The 21,277-nt window shown below is 40.7% G+C and overlaps 1 protein-coding gene across 10 annotated transcripts in view; it reads left to right on the top strand.

Annotated features, from left to right (window-relative positions):
• The window catches only part of TTLL5 (tubulin tyrosine ligase like 5), a 317,814-nt gene that overhangs the window by 293,423 nt on the left and 3,114 nt on the right, over positions 1–21,277 (top strand). Inside the window, exon 34 of one of the 10 annotated variants that reach the window (XM_070796753.1) lies at positions 13,711–13,823. The exons of the other annotated variants lie outside the window; for them this stretch is intronic. Coding sequence (XP_070652854.1) covers positions 13,711–13,808 — 98 coding nt within the window. The 3' untranslated portion in view covers positions 13,809–13,823. Of the gene's footprint in view, positions 1–13,710; positions 13,824–21,277 lie in introns of those variants that run through there. 10 annotated transcript variants of the gene reach the window in all.

Genomic DNA, 21,277 nt, shown 5'->3' on the forward strand with positions numbered 1-21,277 from the left:
ATACCTATGGCTGATTCATGTTGAAGTTTGACAGAAAGCAACAAAATTCTGTAAAGCAATTATCCTTCAATTAAAAAATTAATTTAAGAAAGATAAAGTGAAGTCACTCAGTCGTGTCCGACTGTTTGCGACCCCATGGACTGTAGCCTAGCAGGCTCCTCTGTCCATGGAATTTTCCAGGCAAGAATACTGGAGTGGGTTGCCATTTTCTTCTCCAGGGGATCTTTCCCACCCAGGAATCAAACCCAGGTCTCCCGCATTGCAGGCAGACGTTTTACCATCTGAGCCACCAAGGAAGTCAGATTTAAATACAAATCTTCTAAGATTGACCCAGTAGCAAACTACAGGGGCGTATGTGCCCGTACCTTAGGCACTAATCATTTCCAGAATGTAGCTACTCGCTTACACCTACACAGCCCCCAGAGGGGTGAAATGTAAAGTGTCAGTTAGCTGAAATTCTTATTTTTTTAATTTTTTTACCCATAACTTCAAGGAGGAAAGATGCAGATAGCAAATATGTCAGGTGACTGTAGTAGGAAATCCTGGACTTGGATTCTATTACCATACTTACCACTTAGTAACTGTGCAATCTGAAACAAGTTAGTTAACTCCTACAGGCTCAGTTTCATCATCTGTAAAATGGAAATACATTCATTTAGAGGTAGTTTTTGAATGCCTACTGTGTATCAGGTGCTTTGCTTGGCACCTGAATTACAACAGCTGCAACATCTTCTTCATGGGCTCACTGTGAAAACTAGCTGAGATATTGCTTGTGAAAATATTGTTTTGTTTTGTTTCTTATCAAGCAACAAATAGAACAGTGTCAGTCTTCAGAGACTGGGGCAGAAAAGTAGACTGATTCATTTGCAGCAAGGTTTGAAGCAAAGAAAAATTGGGCCTTAACCCCATTTAACAAAGACGTTCAAGTAGCCTAAATATTCTTTGCCCAAGCAACCCAGCTAAGACTGGTTTTTCTTTGTTGGTACGTGAGGTTATTGTTATTTTTATCTATTGCCGCATAACAAATTTTACCCCAGAATCATGGCTTAAAAGAACAGGCATTTATTGTCTCAGTTTCTATGAGTCAGGCTTCCTAGCTTAGCAGGGAACCTCTGGCCTGAGGTTGCTTGTCAGGTGGGAGCTGTGATCTCATCTGAAGGCTTAGCTGGGGGATCTGCTTCCAGGCACACTCACATGGTAATGGGCAAGCCTCTTTCCATTCAGTCCTCTCTGAAGGACCTCTGCATGAACTGAAATGTGACCCCATTACAGGTTTGTATGTGAAATTTTAACTCCCCCCAGAACCTCAGAATGCGACTATATTTGGAGATAGGGCCTCCACAGGGGTTGTTAAAAGGAGACTCTTGGGGTGGGCCCTAATCCAGCCCAACTGGTTTCTTTATAAGAGGGAATTTGGACATGCAGTGAATCATCAGGGACCCTTTGAGGACCCAGGGAGAAGGTGGCTATGTGCAAGTCGAGGGAGAGGCCTCAGAAACAAAAAGACCACACTTTGATCTAAACTGCCAGCCTCCTGAACTGTGCGAAAATAAATTTCTGTTGTTTAAGCCAACCGTTCTGTGGTTATTGCAGCCTGGGCAGACTAATACATGGCAACTCGCCTCCTGTGACCAAGCAACACAGGAAAGAATAAGAAAGCACCCAAGGCAGAAGCCACTGTCTTTTTATAACTTAACCTTGGAAGTGACATCCCACAACTTTTGCTGAATTCTCTTCGTAAGAAATGGGTCAGTAAGTCTGGTCTGTACTCTGGAAAGGAAATTACGTAAGGGCATGACTACCAGCAGGCAGGCATCACACAAGGCCGCTGTAAAGACTGCCTACCACACCAGTTTTGTTTTGTCTTTAGTAAAGGAAAAATAAAAAGTCAGGAGATGGACAAATTGGCAGTTTTTACATGGCAGATTCAGCTTCATCAACTACATGAACACTCCCTTACTGATGCAGTCTTTAGGCCATACTACCATTCTGTGGATGATGCTGTGAAAGTGCTGCACTCAATATGCCAGCAAATTTGGAAGACTCAGCGGTGGCCACAGGACTGGAAAAGGTCCGTTTTCATTCCAATCCCAAAGAAAGGCAATGCCAAAGAATGCTCAAACTACCGCACAATTGCACTCATCTCACACGCTAGTAAAGTAATGCTCAAAATTCTCCAAGCCAGGCTTCAGCAATATGTCAACCGTGAACTTCCTGATGTTCAAGCTGGTTTTAGAAAAGGCAGAGGAACCAGAGATGAAATTGCCAACATCCACTGGATCATGGAAAAAGCAAGAGAGTTCCAGAAAAACATCTATTTCTGCTTTATTGACTATGCCAAAACCTTTGACTGTGTGGATCACAAGAAACTGTGGAAAATTCTGAAAGAGATGGGAATACCAAACCACCTGATCTGCCTCTTAAGAAATTTGTATGCAGGTCAGGAAGCAACAGTTAGAACTGGACATGGAACAACAGACTGGTTCCAAATAGGAAAAGGAGTACGTCAAGGCTGTATATTGTCACCCTGTTTATTTAACTTATATGCAGAGTACATCATGAGAAACGCTGGACTGGAAGAAACACAAGCTGGAATCAAGATTGCCGGGAGAAATATCAATAACCTCAGATATGCAGATGACACCACCCTTATGGCAGAAAGTGAAGAGGAACTCAAAAGCCTCTTGATGAAAGTGAAAGTGGAGAGTGAAAAAGTTGGCTTAAAGCTCAACATTCAGAAAACGAAGATCATGGCATCAGGTCCCATCACTTCATGGGAAATAGATGGGGAAACAGTGTCAGACTTTGTTTTTCTGGGCTCCAAAATCACTGCAGATGGTGACTGCAGCCATGAAATTAAAAGACACTTACTCCTTAGAAGGAAAGTTATGACCAACTTAGATAGCATATTCAAAAGCAGAGACATTACTTTGCCAACAAAGGTCCGTCTAGTCTCAAGGCTATGGTTTTTCCAGTGGTCATGTATGGATGTGAGAGTTGGACTGTGAAGAAGGCTGAGCGCCAAAGAATTGATGCTTTTGAACTGTGGTGTTGGAGAAGACTCTTGAGAGTCCCTTGAACTGCAAGAAGATCCAACCAGTCCATTCTAAAGGAGATCAGCCCTGGGATTTCTTTGGAAGGAATGATGCTAAAGCTGAAACTCCAGTACTTTGGCCACCTCATGCGAAGAGTTGACTCATTGGAAAAGACTCTGATGCTGGGAGGGATTGGGGGCAAGAGGAGAAGGGGACGACAGAGGATGAGATGGCTGGATGGCATCACTGACTCGATGGATGTGAGTCTGGGTGAACTCTGGGAGTTGGTGATGGACAGGGAGGCCTGGCGTGCTGCAATTCATGGGGTTGCAAAGAGTTGGACACAACTGAGCGACCGATCTGATCTGATCTGATCTGACCATCCTGTGAAGCTAAGATAGTTCTGATCTGGCTGATAGAAATTTTTGACACTTAGGACAAGTTTTTCTGGGAGTGAAAAAGAGCACTTATGGAGTTGATTGAAGAGAAATGGTACAGTGGAGCCTGAAGTCTATGTCTAATACAGTGCTTCTCAACCAGCAGTGCATAGCAGTGGGGAAAGAGGAGGGTAGCGACCATAAGTTTTAAAAAGCATGTCAAGCTATAATATAATTTTATGTATGGAGAGTGATAGGAAATTTATGGCTTTCATAAAACAAACTGCAGAAAGTAAAATCTTTTTGGCTGGCAGAGCATAGGTTATAAAAGGTCGAGAAACTGCTGTAATCACTCTTTTATTGTTAATAGACAAAAAAGAGGGATACAAGATAGTGGCTTAGAAGTGGGCATGCAGTGAACCATAAAACCCAGAAAGAGGATACAGTTTAGAAAATGCAGTGAAAAGTAATAAAAATGATTAGTGGGAGGTACGGATTAGTTTGGAAGATAAATATAAAGTAACAGACATATTCAGGAGCCTTTGGAGAACGAATAGGAAGATCTTTACAAGAGAAGGATGGATGATAGTTAAAACTCGAGCTTTAGTTCAAAGGATGCAAGGGACATCTGCTTTGTGGTGATAGTGAGTTGACGTCTGAATCCTCAGAAACTACGCTGAGTTTCCAGTAGCTTTAGCCTCTAAAATTAGTAGCATTGTCAGCTTGGGTGTCTCATGTTTGTCTAACCATCAGCATCTAGGTGGCAAAGCTGTCATTATTCCCACTCACAGGCAAACCTCTCTTCACCTGCAGCCCTCTTTTGGTCTCTAAAATTATGCTAATGTGAGGCTAAACTCTCCCTTTACCTCCCAGAGGACTCTAAGAGTTATCACTTGTAATAACGTCTCCAAATATTAAGCTCTGGTAATCTGGCTCCTGCTTTGCTGGAACTCCCCTGTGGGTGGCCCTTTGTTTTAAGAGAGGAAGAGGCTGTTTCCTGTTATCTCCTGGTTGCACCATAACAAGATGACAGACTGGTTCTAGGGTCCATTTCAGTTTTCCTTATAAAAAACTGTGGAAGCAGACAGTGGGAAGATCTCACAAGATGACCCATGCTGAAATGGTGTCTTGGAATTTCAGTAATATTTCTATGGGTTACCTAAAGAGTTCTCCTAAAGTAGATGTTTATGATGATATGGAACAATTTCAGAAATGTATTGTCAAGTGAAAAACTTTTTCAAATTCTACTGTGGGTTATGCTCCCATTTGTGTAAAAAGGGGAGAAGGAATATATGTTTATCATGTATTTGTTTGTATGAAAGTGAAAGTCGCTCAGTCGTGTCTGACTCTTTGTGACCCCATGGACTGCAGCCTGCCAGGCTCCTCTGTCCATGGGATTCTCCAGGCCAGAATACTGGGGTGGGTAACTGTTCCCTTCTCCAAGGAATCTTCCCAACCCAGGGATTGAACCCAGGTCTCCCACATTGCAGGCAGATTCCCTGCCGTTTGAGCCACCCGGGAAGCCCCTCATTTGTTTGTGTGGGCATAGACTATTCTGAGAAGGATATAGACATACATAGCAATAACGGAGTCTAGAGGAGAAGAGACACTTTTAACTCTATACCCTTTTGTACTGTTTGGTTGTTTGTTTTTTTCAAACCTGTGCACAGATTACTTTTTAAAAGCACAAATAAAAGGAGTGTTTTAAAGAGAAAGACCCTGGGGAATTCTCTGGTGGTTCACTGGTTAGGACCCCAGCTTTCAGTGCCACGGGCTCAGGTTCAATCCCTGGTCAAGGAACTAAGATCCCACAGGCCATATGATGTACCCTCAAAGGGGGAAAAGAAGACCTTGAAGAAATGAAATTTAAGTTTTTATATAAAAGCCTTCAAATTCAGTCATGTCCAACTCTTTGCGACCCCATGGACTATACAGTCTACAGGCCAGAATACTAGAGTGGGTAGCCTTTCCCTTCTCCAGGAGTTCTTCCCAACCCAGGGATCGAACCCAAGTGTCCCGCATTATAGGTGGATTCTTTACCAGCTGAGTTACAAAGGAAGCCCAAGAATACTGGAGTGGGTAGCCTATCCCTTCTCCAGGGGAGCTTCCTGACCCAGGATTCAAACTGGGGTCTCCTCCATTGCAGGCAGATTCTTTACCAACTGAGCTGTCAGGGAAGCCCAGTGTAAGCCATTTTAAATTGAACCTTGATAACTGAGATAATATAAGTGCCATTGAAAGAATGAGAGCACCCAGCATTGTGGATGAGTGGGGCAGATAATACTATTCATATTTTATTTTTATGAATTGCATATTTAGATTTTTTCTCCCAGTTTTATTGAGATATAGTTAACATACAGCATTGGACAAGTTTAAGGTATATGGCATAATGATTTTATGTAGCTCCAATACTTTGGCCGCCTGATGCAAAGAACTGACTTAAAAGAAAAAAAAAAAAAAAGAACTGACTTATTGGAAAAGACCCTAATGCTGGGAAAGATTGAAGGCAGGAGGAGAAGGGGACGACAGAGGATGAAATGGTTGGATAGCATCACCGACTCAATGGACATGAGTTTGAGCAAGCTCCAGGAATTGGTGATGGACAGGGAAGCCTGGTGTGCTGCAGTCCATGGGGTCTCAAAGAGTTGGACACAGCTGAGCGACTGAACTGAACTGAAAATGATTTTACTTACACACATCATGAAATGATATCATAATAAGTTTAGGGAATATTTATCACCTCATATAGAAATGAAAGAGAGAACATTTCCTCCTTGTGATGAGAACTCCTAGGATTTCCTCTCTTAACAACTTTTATATGCAACATCCAGCAGTGTTAATTGTATTTACCATTTGTGTGTTACATCCCTAGTTCTTATCTTATAACTGGAAGTTTGTACCTTTTGCCCACCCTCATCTAATTCCCCTTCCCTCCACCCCCTGCATCTGATGACCACAAATCTGATCTCTTTTTCTGTGTGTGTGTTTGTTTTTGAAGTATATCTGACCTACAACACTATGTTAGCTCCTGTTACACAAAATAGTGATTTTGGTATTTCTTTACATTTCAAAATGATCGCCATAATAAGTCTAGTTATGTCTCCATGCAAAGATATTGCATAGTTATTTGCTTCATTCCCCACACAGTACGTGTTTTGACTTCCCCACCCTCGCATTTACCGGTTTTATGGTGGGAAAGATTGAAGGCAGCAAAAGGAGAAGGGGGCGGCAGAGAATGAGATGGTTAGCATCATGCATGACTCAACAGACATGAAGATGAGCAGGGGAGCTTGGCGTGCTGCAGTCCACAGGGTCGCAATAGTCGGACATGACAACTTAGCAACTGAACAACACATCACATTATACATCTTTTTGCTTTGTGTATCCCTTAACAACTTATTGTGGCTATAGATGATTTTACTACTTTTGTCTTTTAACCTTCCTACTAGCTTCATGAGCTTCCCTAAGTGGCTCAGATGGTGAAGAATCCGCCTGTAATGTGGGAGACCTGGGTTTGATCCCTGGGTTGGGAAAATCCCCTGGAGGAGGGCACGGCAATGCACTCCAGTATTCTTGCCTGGAGAATCCCCACAGACAGAGGACCTGGTGGGCTACAGTCCCTGGGGTCACAAAGAGTTGGACGCGACTGAAGCAACTAAGCAAGCACAGCACTAGCTTTATACACAGCTGATTTACTACCTTTCCTGTATATTTGCCTTTACCAATGAGATTTTTCCTTTCATAATTTTCATGTTCCTAGTTGTAGCCTCTTCTTTTTCACTAGAGAAGTCCTTTCTTGTGAAGCTGGTTTGGTGGTACTAAGCTTTTTGGTGGTGCTTATCTGTAAAGCTTTTGATCTCTCTGTCATATCTAAATGAACGTCTCTCCAGGTACTCTTGGTTGCAGGGTTTTCCCTTTCATCACTTGAAAGTTTCTGCTGAAAAGTCAGCTGATAGTGTTACGGAGTTCTTCTGGATGTAACTTGTTGCCTCTCCCTTGCTGCTTTTAATATTCTCTATCTTTAATGTTTTCCATTTTAATTATAGTGTGTCTTGGTGTGACCTTCTTTGGATTGATTCTGTTTGGGAGAGTCTGTGCTTCCTGGATAGTATTTTAGAAGTCAGATTCAGATGATGGCTGAACATTAAATTCAGAAAAGTCTTCTCAAAAGCCAGGGAGAAGTCAAAACTGGATGTAGAGTTTAGCAGTGGTCCTTAGAGCTACCTGTCAGTGGACAAATTCTCCTGAGGGAAAGGAGCAACAAAGTGCGAAGGAGAAAAGGAGCCAGTGGAGGAGTCCAAGGAACCAGCCTCGAGAGGAGGCACCTGGATATTTCATAATCTCAGAGAACCACGTAGGAGAGGTCAAGAAGGTGGGCATGATCGATGAACTCAGATGCTAAGACAGGTGATATTTAATTCCCTGTGAATAAGATTTTGTTAAATGTGGTCATTTTCATATGAGTACTGTCCTGTAGATCCCTTTACAATTTTCAGAATGTCTTCATGTGAATTATCCTATAAGAATCCACTGAAGTACACAATTTCTATCTAACAGTAAAGAAAAGGAAACTCAGAGAGATGGTAATTTTCCTAAGGTTACTGCTGGTACCACTTACTTTCTCCACATGATCAGTCTTGGGGAAGCTGAAGGCTGGTTCAGAGATGCCCGGGGTGGGAGGTTGTTCCCCTCTGGCGCCCAGGAGGCTTGTCATCCCAGCGCCTGTGCGCTCATTCAGTACCTCCTGGGAACAGTATTTGCTGGCCTCTCTCAGCTTCCTGTGAACTGCTGAGGAATTTGATTGTCTAGACTCTAGAGCAGTGGTTTTTAAACTGTGGGTCATGACCTACGAGTGGGTCATCAAATCAATTTAGTGGGTCACAGCCGGACTCACAAGAGCCTGCGGTGCCTGCCTCTTCTTAGTCCTGCCTTCCGTGACTTCACGTTGCTTACTTGAACTCAGCTGTGGTGGAAAACAGCCAGCAACACGAAGTCGGGGCTTCTGTTTGCTTATTTTACCCCAAAGGGCCAGTTGTTAAACATTTACTAGCATACCACTGGTGGTAATGGTCAATTCTTCCTCCCTCCCCCCACAATGGAACAGAATGGGGTAGAAAGAAAAAACACCCAGTTCCATCTATGGTAAAAGTAAGAATTGTTCTGTGAGACTTTAAGTCATAAAGCTACTTATGGGTGTGTTCACATGAGATGTAGTTTTTATACTCTGCGTTGCAATTTTTAAAAAGCTTGAAAGTCACTGGTTTGGGGTCCCTTCATTTACTTTTCTCAGGTAATTGAACATCTGCTCTTCTCCTGATCCTTGGTATCCAGTAGCTTTTTTGAAGTAATGCTGCATTTACTATAGGAGGAATGAGACTGAAGTTTTATCAGGCTAAAAATAATTGTTCTAGAATAGGAAAGATCCCTCTATACATCAGTGCTTTTGAACTCAAAGCTATATAAAAATTTCTTCTTAAACCTAAGATTTTTTACAGTGATCATGAATTTTTCTTATAGTCAGAAAACAATAATCATTAAATTCCAAAGATTAGAAGGTTAGTAAATAGAAGAAATCAGATTAAAGTTCATAGCATTGTGTTACTCTGCCACTCTTCATTTCTAGAACTCTCTATAAAGAAATTAAATCCTTTTTTAACTTTTTATTGTTACTGTATTTTTTCTTAATTTTATTGAAGTATAGTGATTTACAGTGTTGTATTAATTTCTGCTGTACAGCAGTGATTCCCTTACCCACATGTATACTTTTTTATATTCTTTTCCATTTTGGTTTATTATACTACACTGAAGGTGGTTCCCTGTGCTATACAGTAGGGCCTTTTTGTTTATCCATCCTATACATACCACTTGGCCTCTACTGATTGCAAACTCCCAGTCCGGTCCTTCTCCCCTTCCCTCTGCCCCTTGCCAACCACAGGTCTGTTCCCGTGTGTCTGTGCGTCTGCTTCTGTTTTGTAGGTAAGTTAATTTGTGTCACATTATAGATCCACATACACGTTATAATCATGTGGTGTTTGTCTTTTTCTGTCTTCACTTAGTGTGATCATCTCTAGGTGCATCCATGTTGCTGTAGATGTCATTATTCCACTCTTTGTATGGCTGAGTAATATTCCATTGTGTGTGTATATACAGTATCTTCTTCATGCACTCATCTGTCAGTGGACATTTAGGTTATTTCCATGTCTTGGCTGTAAATAGTAATACTGTGAACATTGAAGTACATATATCTTTTCAAATTATACTTTTGTCTCAGTATATGCCCAGGAGTAGGATGGCTGGATCATATGGCAGTTTTGGGGGGCTTTTCTGGTAGCTCAGCTGGTAAAGAATCCACCTGCAGTGCAGGAGACCCTGGTTCGATTGCCAGGTCATGAAGATCTGCTGGAGAAAGGATAGGCTACCCACTCTAGTATTCTTGGGCTTCCCTGGTGGCTCAGATGGTAAAGAATCCACCTCCAATGCAGGAGACCTGGGTTCAATCCCTAGGTTGGGATGATCCCCTGGAAAACGGAATGGCTACCCATTCCAGTATTCTTGCCTGGAGAATTCATGGACAGAGGAGCCTGGTAGGCTACAGTACATGGGGTTGCAAAGAATTGGACATGACTGAGCAACTTTCACTTTTTGTGGCCACTCTAGTTTTTTAGTGTACCTCCACACTGTTCTCCATAGTGGCTGCACCAGTTTACATCCCTACCAGCAGTGTAAGGGGGTCCCTTTTCTCCATATCCTCTCCAACTTTTATTATTAGCAGGCTTTCAAAACTACAAGGAGGTAATACCACCTCACACCAGTCAGAATGACCATCATTAAAAAGTCTACTTAATTAATTAATTTCTTATGCAATTAATTACTCTTATGCAAATCAAAACTACAATGAGGTACCACCTCACACCAGTCAGAATGGCCATCATTAAATTTGCATAAGAAATCAATTATTTTCAAGGTAAAAACTTTCTTTGAAACAAATCATTTCCCTTTTAATAACTTAGTGGTCTATTTTATAAATCCAAACTTATTTACAGGTATATTATATATAAACATTTTACATATAGATATTATATATGTCCATCAGCAGCCAAATGAATAAGAAAGCTGTGGTACATATACACAATGGAGTATTACTCAGCCATTAAAAAGAATACAAATCAGTTCTAATGAGGTGGGTGAAACTGGAGCCTATTATACAGAGTGAAGTAAGCCAGAAAGAAAAACACCAATACAGTATACTAATGCATATATATGGAATTTAGAAAGATGGTAATGATAACCCTGTATGCGAGACAGCAACAAGAGACACAGATGTATAGAACAGTCTTTTGGACTCTGTGGGAGAGGGCAAGGGTGGGATGATTTGGGAGAATGGCATTGAAACATGTATAATATCATATGTGAAACGAATCGCCAGTCCAGGTTCAATGCATGATACAGGGTGCTCGGGGCTGGTGCACTGGGATAACCCAGAGGGATGGTATGCAGAGGGAGGTGGGAGGGGGGTTCAGGATGGGGAACACGTGTACACCCATGGCAGATTCATGTTGATGTATGGCAAAACCAATACAATATTGTAAAGTAATTAGCCTCCAATTAAAATAAATAAATTTATATTAAAAAATAAAAATTTAAAAAACATATAAAAATATCTAAACATATATAAATATATATATATATATCTCAGATATACTTAAGTGAATTATGCTTCACAGCTAGATAGTTGTAGATAGATCGTAGAATTTTTAATAGATCCCAAGCAGTTTTATTTAGATCAGCCTTGCAATTTTTAAATTTTCAAAAAAAAAGGAAATTATTAAATGTTCATGCCAAAAAAGGGCTTCCCTGGTGGCTCAGATAGTAAAGAATCTGCCTGCAATGAGGGAGACCCTGGTTCGAAATCTGGGTCAGGAAGATCCCCTGGAGAAGGGACAGGCTACCCACTCTAGTATTCTGGCCTGGAGAATTCCATGGACAAGAGGAGCGTGGTGGACTCTAGTCGATAGAGTCGCAAAGAATCAGAACACAACTGAAGCCAAAGAGCAAGCAGCACGAGCATGCCAAAAAAAAACCTCTATGCAAGTATGTTAAATAGTCTGCCCTTAGTATACTCGCTATCTGAGCTAGCAAAGAAGCTGCCTGCAGTGCAGGAGACCTGGGTTCGATCCCTGGGTTTGGAAGATCCCTGGAGAAGGGAAAGGCTACCCACTCTAGTATTCTGGCCTGGAGAATTCCATGGACTGTATAGTCCATGGGTTCGCAAAGAGTCTGACAGGACTGAGCAACTTTCACTTTCACTTGAATGTAGCTAAAAAAAGAAACACTTCTGACTGAGTGACATCTGAAAGTCATTCTCATAGATTTGTATCTTTCTGTTCCATGCTGTAACTTTATCACACTCATCTTAGGGTTTATTGTAGTAAGAAAATGAACCCGAATAAGCGTAATATGGTTTCTACAGGTCTGTAAGAATGAAATATACGTTCAGAGTTTCATTGAGTACAATTTTCTGAGAAGAATTAGGCTTATTGTCTATGTGACTTTAGTTCTTTACAGGAGAATTCCTTTAAACGGCAATTAAAACTATTCAATGCTCATTTGCAAGTAGGAAGTACATCTGCCCCCATGGATGGTCTCTTGAGCCCATGTTGGTGTTGGCATCAGAGAGTTACACCAGGTGCCTGTATTTTTTAGAAAGGCAGGAGCGTTTCTGGGAGGGCGTGAGAGTCTGATGGTGCTGCTGTGGTCGGGCAGCTCCCTTCTCCCGCGTGACTGCTTTTCAGCGTCACTCGGGGGCTCTTTGCTCTGAACAAACCCCTCGCAGCTGTGCCTGGTGCGCCTGTGTGTCACCCGGGCAGGGCTTCCTGAAATGGATCTTTGCTTTTGCATCTGTGTTGTTCACTCCTGCATACTCGAGCTGTGCCCAGGAAGGTAGGGGGGAGGCCAGCAGGTTGGCCCTCACTCCCCAGCTGTCTCCTTTCCCCTGTGTCACTCAGGATAAAAATAAAGTGATTCATTCACTCTCTTTCTTACCAAACCAGAATGCTGCCAGGGTACTACCAGGGCGACTCAGATCAGTTGGAAAGGCCTTAGGGGCAAATCTAAGGCACAACTTTAAAAACTTTGTGCATTTAGGTAATTTTAAAAATTAATTTTCTCTTACTCACTTCAGACCTTGCGGGGAGAAAGATCACTCTAGTTATATCATGGTGGTTGAGGTCTGGGCTGTCTTTATTGGAATAGAAGTCCTGATGATGTTCTGTCTTTTCTCAGTTAGAAAAGCCGTGATCAGAGGATCTCACTGGAAATCTGCACCCCTTTTCTTGAGACAGCTGACGCGTGGTAGAGCGCTGGTCTGGAGCGTGATTGCTGCTTGTCACTACCAGGCCTTTTGCCGCTTGAAGAAGCACAGTCTGTATTGTCAGTTGGGAGCCTTTTGCTTCCCACTGGGAACTGTGCTACTGATCATTTCCACAGCAGTCAGCAGGGCGTTTACCATGCGGTCCCCCTGTAAATACTCGCACACCAAAATACTAGGAGCTCGGGCCACATAAAGATTTGTAAGACACGGTCTCTGCCCTTAAAAGAGCGTCGCAGGGGAAGTGAGGGAGGGACATGTACAAGACACAGTCCCCTCCCCCTACCCACCCCCCAGAAAAGGTGCAAGAAACTGTTTGGGGCAATTTAGGGAAGTCTGTCAAGCATTCTGCTCGGGGAACGTGTGCTTCTAAAGTGAGCGCGGAGGGTGGATCTGCTGGGCCGCCTCTCCTCCCAGGTGCCTCCAATGGCGTGGTTCGCCTTCGCAAATGTTGCCGCATGTTTAAAAGTATTTTTATTCACTGTATTAAAGTAACAGAAGGCAGTTACTTTAATCTGGTGCTAGGCTGGAAGAAAAATTGGGTTTGCTGGACTCTGATAGTTGCCAAACCAGTATAATGTAGTTTACAGGTGCTTTATGATTTTCAAAAGTAACTCTGATGTTATGCCGGTGTTGCTTCTTGACTTTAGAACTAACCTAATAAGATGTAACTTTATTTGATAAAAGCCAAGTGTATAAATAGATAGTATGATCCATAGACATTTGACCAAAAAACACTAAAGCATTTCCACACTAGGACATCAAAGCGAAAAAGAAGATGGGATAACTTCAATAGCTGTTTTTGTTTTTGTTTTTTTTTTTTTTGAAGTCTTACAAAAAAGCACTGGGCTGTGATCATGACCACAGAGGCAGGGAGGGGAAAAATGCAGTAACATTATCATTCTATACCCTTCCTGCCCCAATTATCCAGCACCAGTTCATCAGGCAGGAGAAGGGATGGAAGCAGCTCTCGACCAGAATTATGGCAGATGTAAGGGACAGCAGGCCAGTCTCAAGGTGAGAGTCTAACTGGAGACCTTTCACATAAAGATGGGACCCCACAGGGCTATCTCCTCCTTGGAAAGTTTAACCAGAAATAAACGACCCCCCCCCCACCTGACCTCCGCTGCTCAGGCACTGAAAGAAATTGCCTGTCTTAAACCTTGGTGGGGAGTGAGATGGAGTAGGGGACTCTCCCCTGTCCATTTACAACCCTGTTCCCTAGGTGCTCCAAAAAACTTCAAACTGAGAATTTCGTTTAAGTAGTCCTAAGCTAGTAGTGGCCCAAGGCACCCAGTAGAATTAAATACTTTTTTTTTGTTTTCTGGAGAAATCATCCTTCAATTCAAATCTCAAATAATTCCCACAGGTAACGTTTTAAGAACCATGGTATCACAGTTTAGCAAAGAGGGAAGCATGGCGCCGTAAGTAAAAGTCAGCAAAAGTAACAGCTAACAACATCAGACCTGTAAAAACTAAGATATTGAAATAACTAGACGTACAATTAAAAAAATATTTCTCAAAGACAAATATTGTATATTAATGTATATTTGTGAAATCTAGAAAGATGGTACTGATAAACCTATTTGCAGGGCAGCAGCAGAGACGCAGACATAGAGAACAGACTTATGGACATAGGCAGGCAGGGGGTGGGGATGAATGGAGAGAGTAGCGTGAAAACATATGCACTAACGTGTAAAACAGCCAGTGGGGATTTGCTGTATGACTCAGGGAACTCAAACCAGGGATCGGTGACATCCTAGAGGGGTGGCATAGGGTGGGAGGTGGGAGGGAGGCTCAAGAGAAAAGGGACATACATATATACCTATGGCTGATCCATGCTGATGTGACAGAAACCACCACAATATTATAATTATCCTTCAATTAAAAATAAATAGATTTTTTTAAAAATAGCTAAAAACAAACACACAAAAAAACTTGCTCATATGTTTAGGGAAATTAAAAGAGGGAGTGAAACTATGAGTAAAACCAAGAGATTAAAATTATGACCAAATAGATTTGAAAAAGAACTAAGTAGCACTTTCAGAATTGAAAACAATATAGTAATTAAAGTTTAAAAATCAACAGATGGGCTTCAGTACAGATTAGATCCAGCTGAAGAGAGATTCAATGAGCTGAAGTTGTTTTTAAAGAAACTATCTGAAATGTAGTACAGAAAAAAATAATAAAATGGTGGAAAACCAAGCGAGAAGCCCTAATAGATATCTAATTGGAGTTCTGGAAAGAAAAATGGGACAGGGGCAATATTTGAAGAGTTAATGGCTAAAAGCTTTCCAAAGCTGATGAAAGATACACAAATTGCAGCGAATCGCAAGAAATCCACACCTAGACACACCATACTTAAACTTTAGAATAACAGAGACAAAGGAAAGGTGTTAAAAGCAGCTAGAGAAAAAAGAAGCCTTACCAAAGGATGCCAGCGTACTTCTCAACAGAGATAGTGGAAACCTTACCATTGATGACAAGAAAGAATTACCAAACCTAAAGCATGTTTAAAGCATTTCACAGATGAGAATTAAAAAAAAGACACTTTTTAACATACAAAATCCTGAAGAATTTGCCCCTAACAAACCGCCACAAAAGGAAAGAACCTAAAGAACGTATTTCAAATAGAGAAAGATGATACCGAAAAAGGTTTTAGATGCAAGGAGGAATTATGAGCAAAGACTGTGTAAAAATATGGACAAATATAAACATAATGACCAGTGAAGTAATAATGATGTTCTTGTGAGGTTAAAAGGGAGAGGAAGGGAATGAAAATATCCAACATCAATATCATATAAATCAAGAGAGAAGGTATGATCAGAGTCAGAGGCATCTAACCCGACATGGTACAATGAAAAGATGAAGATATTGATTAACTTCAGCCATACATACTTTATACAAATGCAGAAGTGAGTAGAGTAATTACTAAAAGATTACAAATGTGAAACTTCCAAAATAGTAGAGAGGAAATGAGATGATAAAAATGATAAATCCGTAAGAAAACACAGAAAAGGTGGAACAAATAGCACGATTTAAGAAATAAATAAAAATATTAGTAATTACGGAAATGTGAATGAACTAAATGTTCCAGTGAAAGTCAGAGACTGATTCATTGGACACATATTTACTGAGCATCCACTATGTGAAAATTCCGTGGACAAAGGCGCCTGGCTGTCTGCAATTCGTGGGGTCACCAAAGGCTCAGACACAACTTAGCACAAAACCACACTGTGTGCCACACACGGGGGTCAGCACTGGCACACAGCTCAGAGCAGTGGACAAAAGGACCAAGAGTCCCCAGTGGGAGAGAGACGGGAAACCAAATAAGGAACACAAATAGTACGTTAGATAGTGGTGAGTGTTCCAGAGAAAAGTGAAGCCGTGAACGCGAACAGGGAATGAGGAGAAGCACTATTCTGAACAGTAGTCAGGAGGGGTGGCGTTTGAGTGAAGACCTGAAGGGGGTGAGGGCCTGAACTGGTGGTGATGAGGGAAAGGAATTCCAAGCAGAGGGAACAGCGCGAGCGCCTGCCTTGAAAGGGATCGTGGCTGCCGCGTTTGGGAAAGACAAGCAGGCCAGTAGGGAGCAAGGAAGAGTGGGCACAGATGGGCCTCAGAGATGATGAGGGGTCAGATCCCGAAGACCCCACAAGCTAAGGAAAGGACCTGTACTTTCCTTTTGAGGGAAGTGCAAGCCGTCAGAGCGTTTGGGGTAGAGGCGTGCAGGAGCTGACTTTGGATCTAATATCATCTCTGTGGCTGCTGCATCAGACAGGGCAAGATGGTAGCAGGGGAGGTGGGGAGAAGTGTTCAACCAGAAGAGGATATATTGTCAGCCTCAGTTTTAAGCAGCCACTTGTAGACTGTTTAAAAGTAGAGATACATCTCAATCATAAGTATATAAAAAAGCATGAAAGGAAAAGTTGGAAAAAGATATACTAGGAGGGTGCATTATAGTCATCAGACAAAATAGATTTTAAGGCAAAAAGTATATTGAAAAATAAAAGGGATCACTACATTTTGGCAAAAAGTTCGAAAGATTCACCAGGAAAGTAACCTTTCCTTGTGGGCTTATTTTAACTAGCATATTGACTGATTTTTAAAATTAAATAAAATGAATAGTTATAAAAATATATATACATTGGGCAAAACTTAACAGAACCACAAAGAGAAACAGACAAATCCATCTTCGTTATGGAATGTTTTAATGTGACTCAGTAATTGCTAGATCAAGCAGTCTGAAAAACTTGAAAACATTTTAGGAAGTTTGAACTACTCAGTTAACAGACTTGACATAATAGATATTTGTAGAACATCATGCTGTGTAAGTGCATAATAAACATTAGTATCTGTAGAGACTATGTAGTAGGCTTTAAATCAAAGACCATCTTCCTTGATCACAGTCCAATAACAGAAGGATAAGTGGAAGAGTCTCATGTGTTTAGAAATTAAGAAAGAGTTAATTCATCAAAAAAATCGTAGTTAGGAAACACTGTTTATCAAAACCTGAGGAATATTAAAGGCAAATTTATTCTAGGGAAAGGGGAGAGGCTGAAAGTTAATGTGCTAAGTGTCTGACTTAAGAAGTTAAAAAAAGAGCAACAATATAAATCCAAAGATGATAAAGATAAAAGAGGAAATTAACAAAATAGAAAATAAACATGGGGTTGTGAGGAACAAATAAAGACATTATACATCCTTCAGAGATAAAACAGATGGTAGGAAGATACTATGAATAACCTTGTTTTGATACATTTTTAAAACTTTGTTGAGTTGGATGTGTGTGCTTAGTCACTCAGTGGCGTCCAACTCTTTGTGACCCCGTGGACTGTAGCCCACCAGGCTCCTCTGTCTATGGGAATTCTCCAGGCAAGAATACTGGAGTGGGTTGCCATGCCCTTCTCCAGGGGACCTTCCCAACCCAGGGATTGAACCCAGGTCTCCCACATTGCAGGCTGATTCTTTACCATCTGAGCCACCGGGGAAGCCCAGGAATACTGGAGGGTAGCCTGTCCCTTTTCCAGGGGATCGAACTGGCATCTCCTACATTCCAGGAAGCTTCTTTACCAGATGAGCTACCAGGGATGGATACAATTTTAGTTATTTAGCTTACAAAAATTTACTAAATATAAAGCCCAAATATTCTTTTACTTATTAGAAAACTGAGTCAAGAACAAGTCTTCTCAGAAGCTCAACCCTAGGCTTTTATAGTTTTACTGGACATTCAAGAACCACATATACGAATCTTCTATGAACTGTTCCAGAGTCAAGGAAAAGGGGGAACACCCTAACTCTTATCATCTTAATATCAAGACCTAACAAAGACAGTCTACCCCAAAAGTTCTGAAATTATAATTTCTTAATTGTGGATATAAATGCAAAAAAATCTGGCTACAGCATTAACGAACTGAGCCCAACAATGTTAAAAAAAATCATGATCAAGTTAGGGCCACCCAGAGCTTCAAGGATTATGTCATATTTAAAAATTGACTCGTAATTTTCTGCAGTAACAGATCAAAGGGGAAAAAAAATCATATGCTGCTCTCAATGGATACAGAATGAGCATTTGATAAATTCAGTACTTTCATGACTTAAATAAAAAAAATTCCTAGCTAACTCAGAAAAGAACCTAATAATAGAATATCTCTACAAAAAGTCAACAGTAACTATCATACTATTAGTTGGGAAACCTTGAAAATATTTCCTTTAAGGTGCAGAACAGGACAAGGGAACCCATCACTTCTATTGAGTGTTGTACTGAAAGTCCTGGTCAATAAAGTAGCACAAGGGAAAAAGTGAAGAAAGGACTGAAGAAAATCTGTCATTATTCTCACATAATGCATCTGTCTGATTGGAAACCCAAAACAAGTGTTCAAGTAAATTTTTAGCTTTATAAGCATTTTCCAAAATCGATTACAGATTATAGAAAAGATAGCCTTTGTATCGGGCTCCCCAGGTGGTGGTAGTGGTAAAGAGCCCGCCTGCCAGTGCAGGAGACATAAAAGACGTGGGTTCCATCCCCAGGTTGGGAAGATCCCCTGGAGGAGGGCTTGGCAATCCACTCACGTATTCTTGTCTGGAGAATCCCATGGACAGAGGAGCCTGGCGGGCTACCGTCCAAGGGCTCATGACAAAGAGTCAGACACAACCGAAGCTACTTAGCACAGACCCTTTGTATCAAAGTTATAATCATGAAAACATATAATATACCTAGGGAAGAATCTAACAAAAATAGTTAAAACCTAGTGTTTAAAAAGTTACAAAGCCCTATGTAGAGTCACTTAGAAGAAAGAAAAAAAAAAAACAGTGAAGAGAGATACATGTTCATAGATTAAAAATCAGTTTGGTAAGATGTCAGTTCACTCCAAAATTGATCTGTAGACTGGAGAAGAGGATATTAGTTGTTCATTTTTTAAAAACTTAAATTGATTCTGAAATTTACCTAGAGAAGAAAAGGCCAAGTAATAACCCTTCCACTCTTACAGAATAGTAATGAGAGATAGGGGCCACATGTGACTTGTCTTACACATAAGCAGAATTATTATCAAGGTAAAGAAATTAAGAAAATGTGGTATTGGCACAGTAAACTGTGTTTCTTCTACATGGAAACAGTGTATGGTAGGAAATACTGCAGTTAAAGGAGGAAAGGGTAGATTTTTCAATAAATAATGCTAGGAAAATTTGTTATTGTGTAATAAAAACTGAAAGTAGATATGTGCTTGATACTGTACACAATTTTAGTTTGGATTAAAATACTTAAATACAGAAGCAAAAGTGTCCATATTTTATAAGACAGTATATGACAATATATAATGTAAGGAAATGCTTTCTCAAGTCAGATCCCCAAAGTGCAAACTAGAAAGGTGAAAACTGATCAAGTTGACTTTGTTCAAATTAAGAACTTCTAAGACACCCTATGTTGGGCGGGCGGTGGGGGGGTTTGATTTGTTTTCCTTTTATCCTTGAGTCCTTATCTACATGAAATACATGCTAAAGTATTTATGGATAAAATGATGTGTTATCTTGGGTTTTCTATGAAGTATTCCAGAAGAAAAAGCATGCACGGGGAGAGAGAGAAATGAAATAATTGTAGGATGCTGATGGTGATCAAAGCTAGAGGATGGGAACAGGAAAGTGTCTGATACTCTTCTAGTTTGTGTGCATGTTTGAAATTTTTAATTTAAAGAAGAATTTTAAAGAAATTATCTGTTTTTTATGGTGACTGCCCTGGATATTCTAGAAGTCTTAACATTTGAAACGAAGTCATTTTCTGGAAAGGTCGCTTGTTAAGTGTATATCTGAAAATGCAACCTAATTTTTACCTCGGAATAAGACTTTACTTATAAATTAATAAATCATGAAACAAGCTCTATAAAAAAAAAGATACTCTAAAGAGATTGAAGAAACAAGTCACAAACTCAGTGAGGGTGTTTGTAACATACCTTCAAAAACTTACTGTCCAGGTATTAAGCAAAGAACTTTAAAACTCAGTAAGTAGTTTCTTAGATATGACATCAAAAGCATAAGCAACAAAAAGAAAAGAGATAGACAAACTGGACATCATCAAAGTTTTTACATTTTGTGCTTCAGAGGACACCATCAGAATGAAATGGCAAACCACAGACTGGGAGAAAATACTTGCAATTGTATATATAATAAGGGACTTATATCTAGAATATGTAGAGAAGTCTTACAACTCATTAATTGAAAAGACAACTCAGTTTTTTAAATGGGCAATGGTCTGAACAAGACATTTCTTCACAGAAGATAAACATGCAAATAGCATATGAAAACATTCTCAACAGCATTAGTTTCTAGGTAAATGCAAATCAGAACCACATCAGAATATCATTTCATACCCACCAGGATGGCGATATTCAAAAAAAGACAATAACAAGTGTTGATGAGGATGTGAAGAAGTTAGAAGCTTTATACTCTGCTTGTGGAAATCCAAAATGGTGCACCTACTTTGGAAAACAATTTGGCAGGTCCTCAAACCATTAAACATAGAATTACCATTATAACCCAGCAATTCTACTCTTATGTATGTAACCCAAATGAAGACATATGTCCAAACAAAAACTTGAACTTGAATGTTTCACTTCAGTTCAGTTCAATCGCTCAGTCGTGTCCAACTCTTCGCAACCTCATGAATTGCAGCACGCCAGGCCTCCCTGTCCATCACCAACTCCCGGCGTTCACTCAAACTCATGTCCATCGAGTCGTGATGCCATCCGGCCATCTCATCCTCTGTCGTCCCCTTCTCCTCCTGCCCCCAATCCCTCCCAGCATCAGAGTCTTTTCCAATGAGTCACCTCTTCACATGAAGTGGCCAAAGTACTGGAGTTTCAGCTTTAGCATCATTCCTTCCAAAGAACACCCAGGACTGTTCTCTTTTAGATGGACTGGTTGGATCTCCTTGCCAGTCCAAGGGACTCTCAAGAGTCTTCTCCAACACCACAGTTCAAAAGCATCAATTCTTTGGCACTCAG

Source organism: Bos indicus, chromosome 10 (assembly GCF_029378745.1).
Source record: "Bos indicus isolate NIAB-ARS_2022 breed Sahiwal x Tharparkar chromosome 10, NIAB-ARS_B.indTharparkar_mat_pri_1.0, whole genome shotgun sequence".
Lineage (NCBI taxonomy): Eukaryota > Metazoa > Chordata > Mammalia > Artiodactyla > Bovidae > Bos > Bos indicus.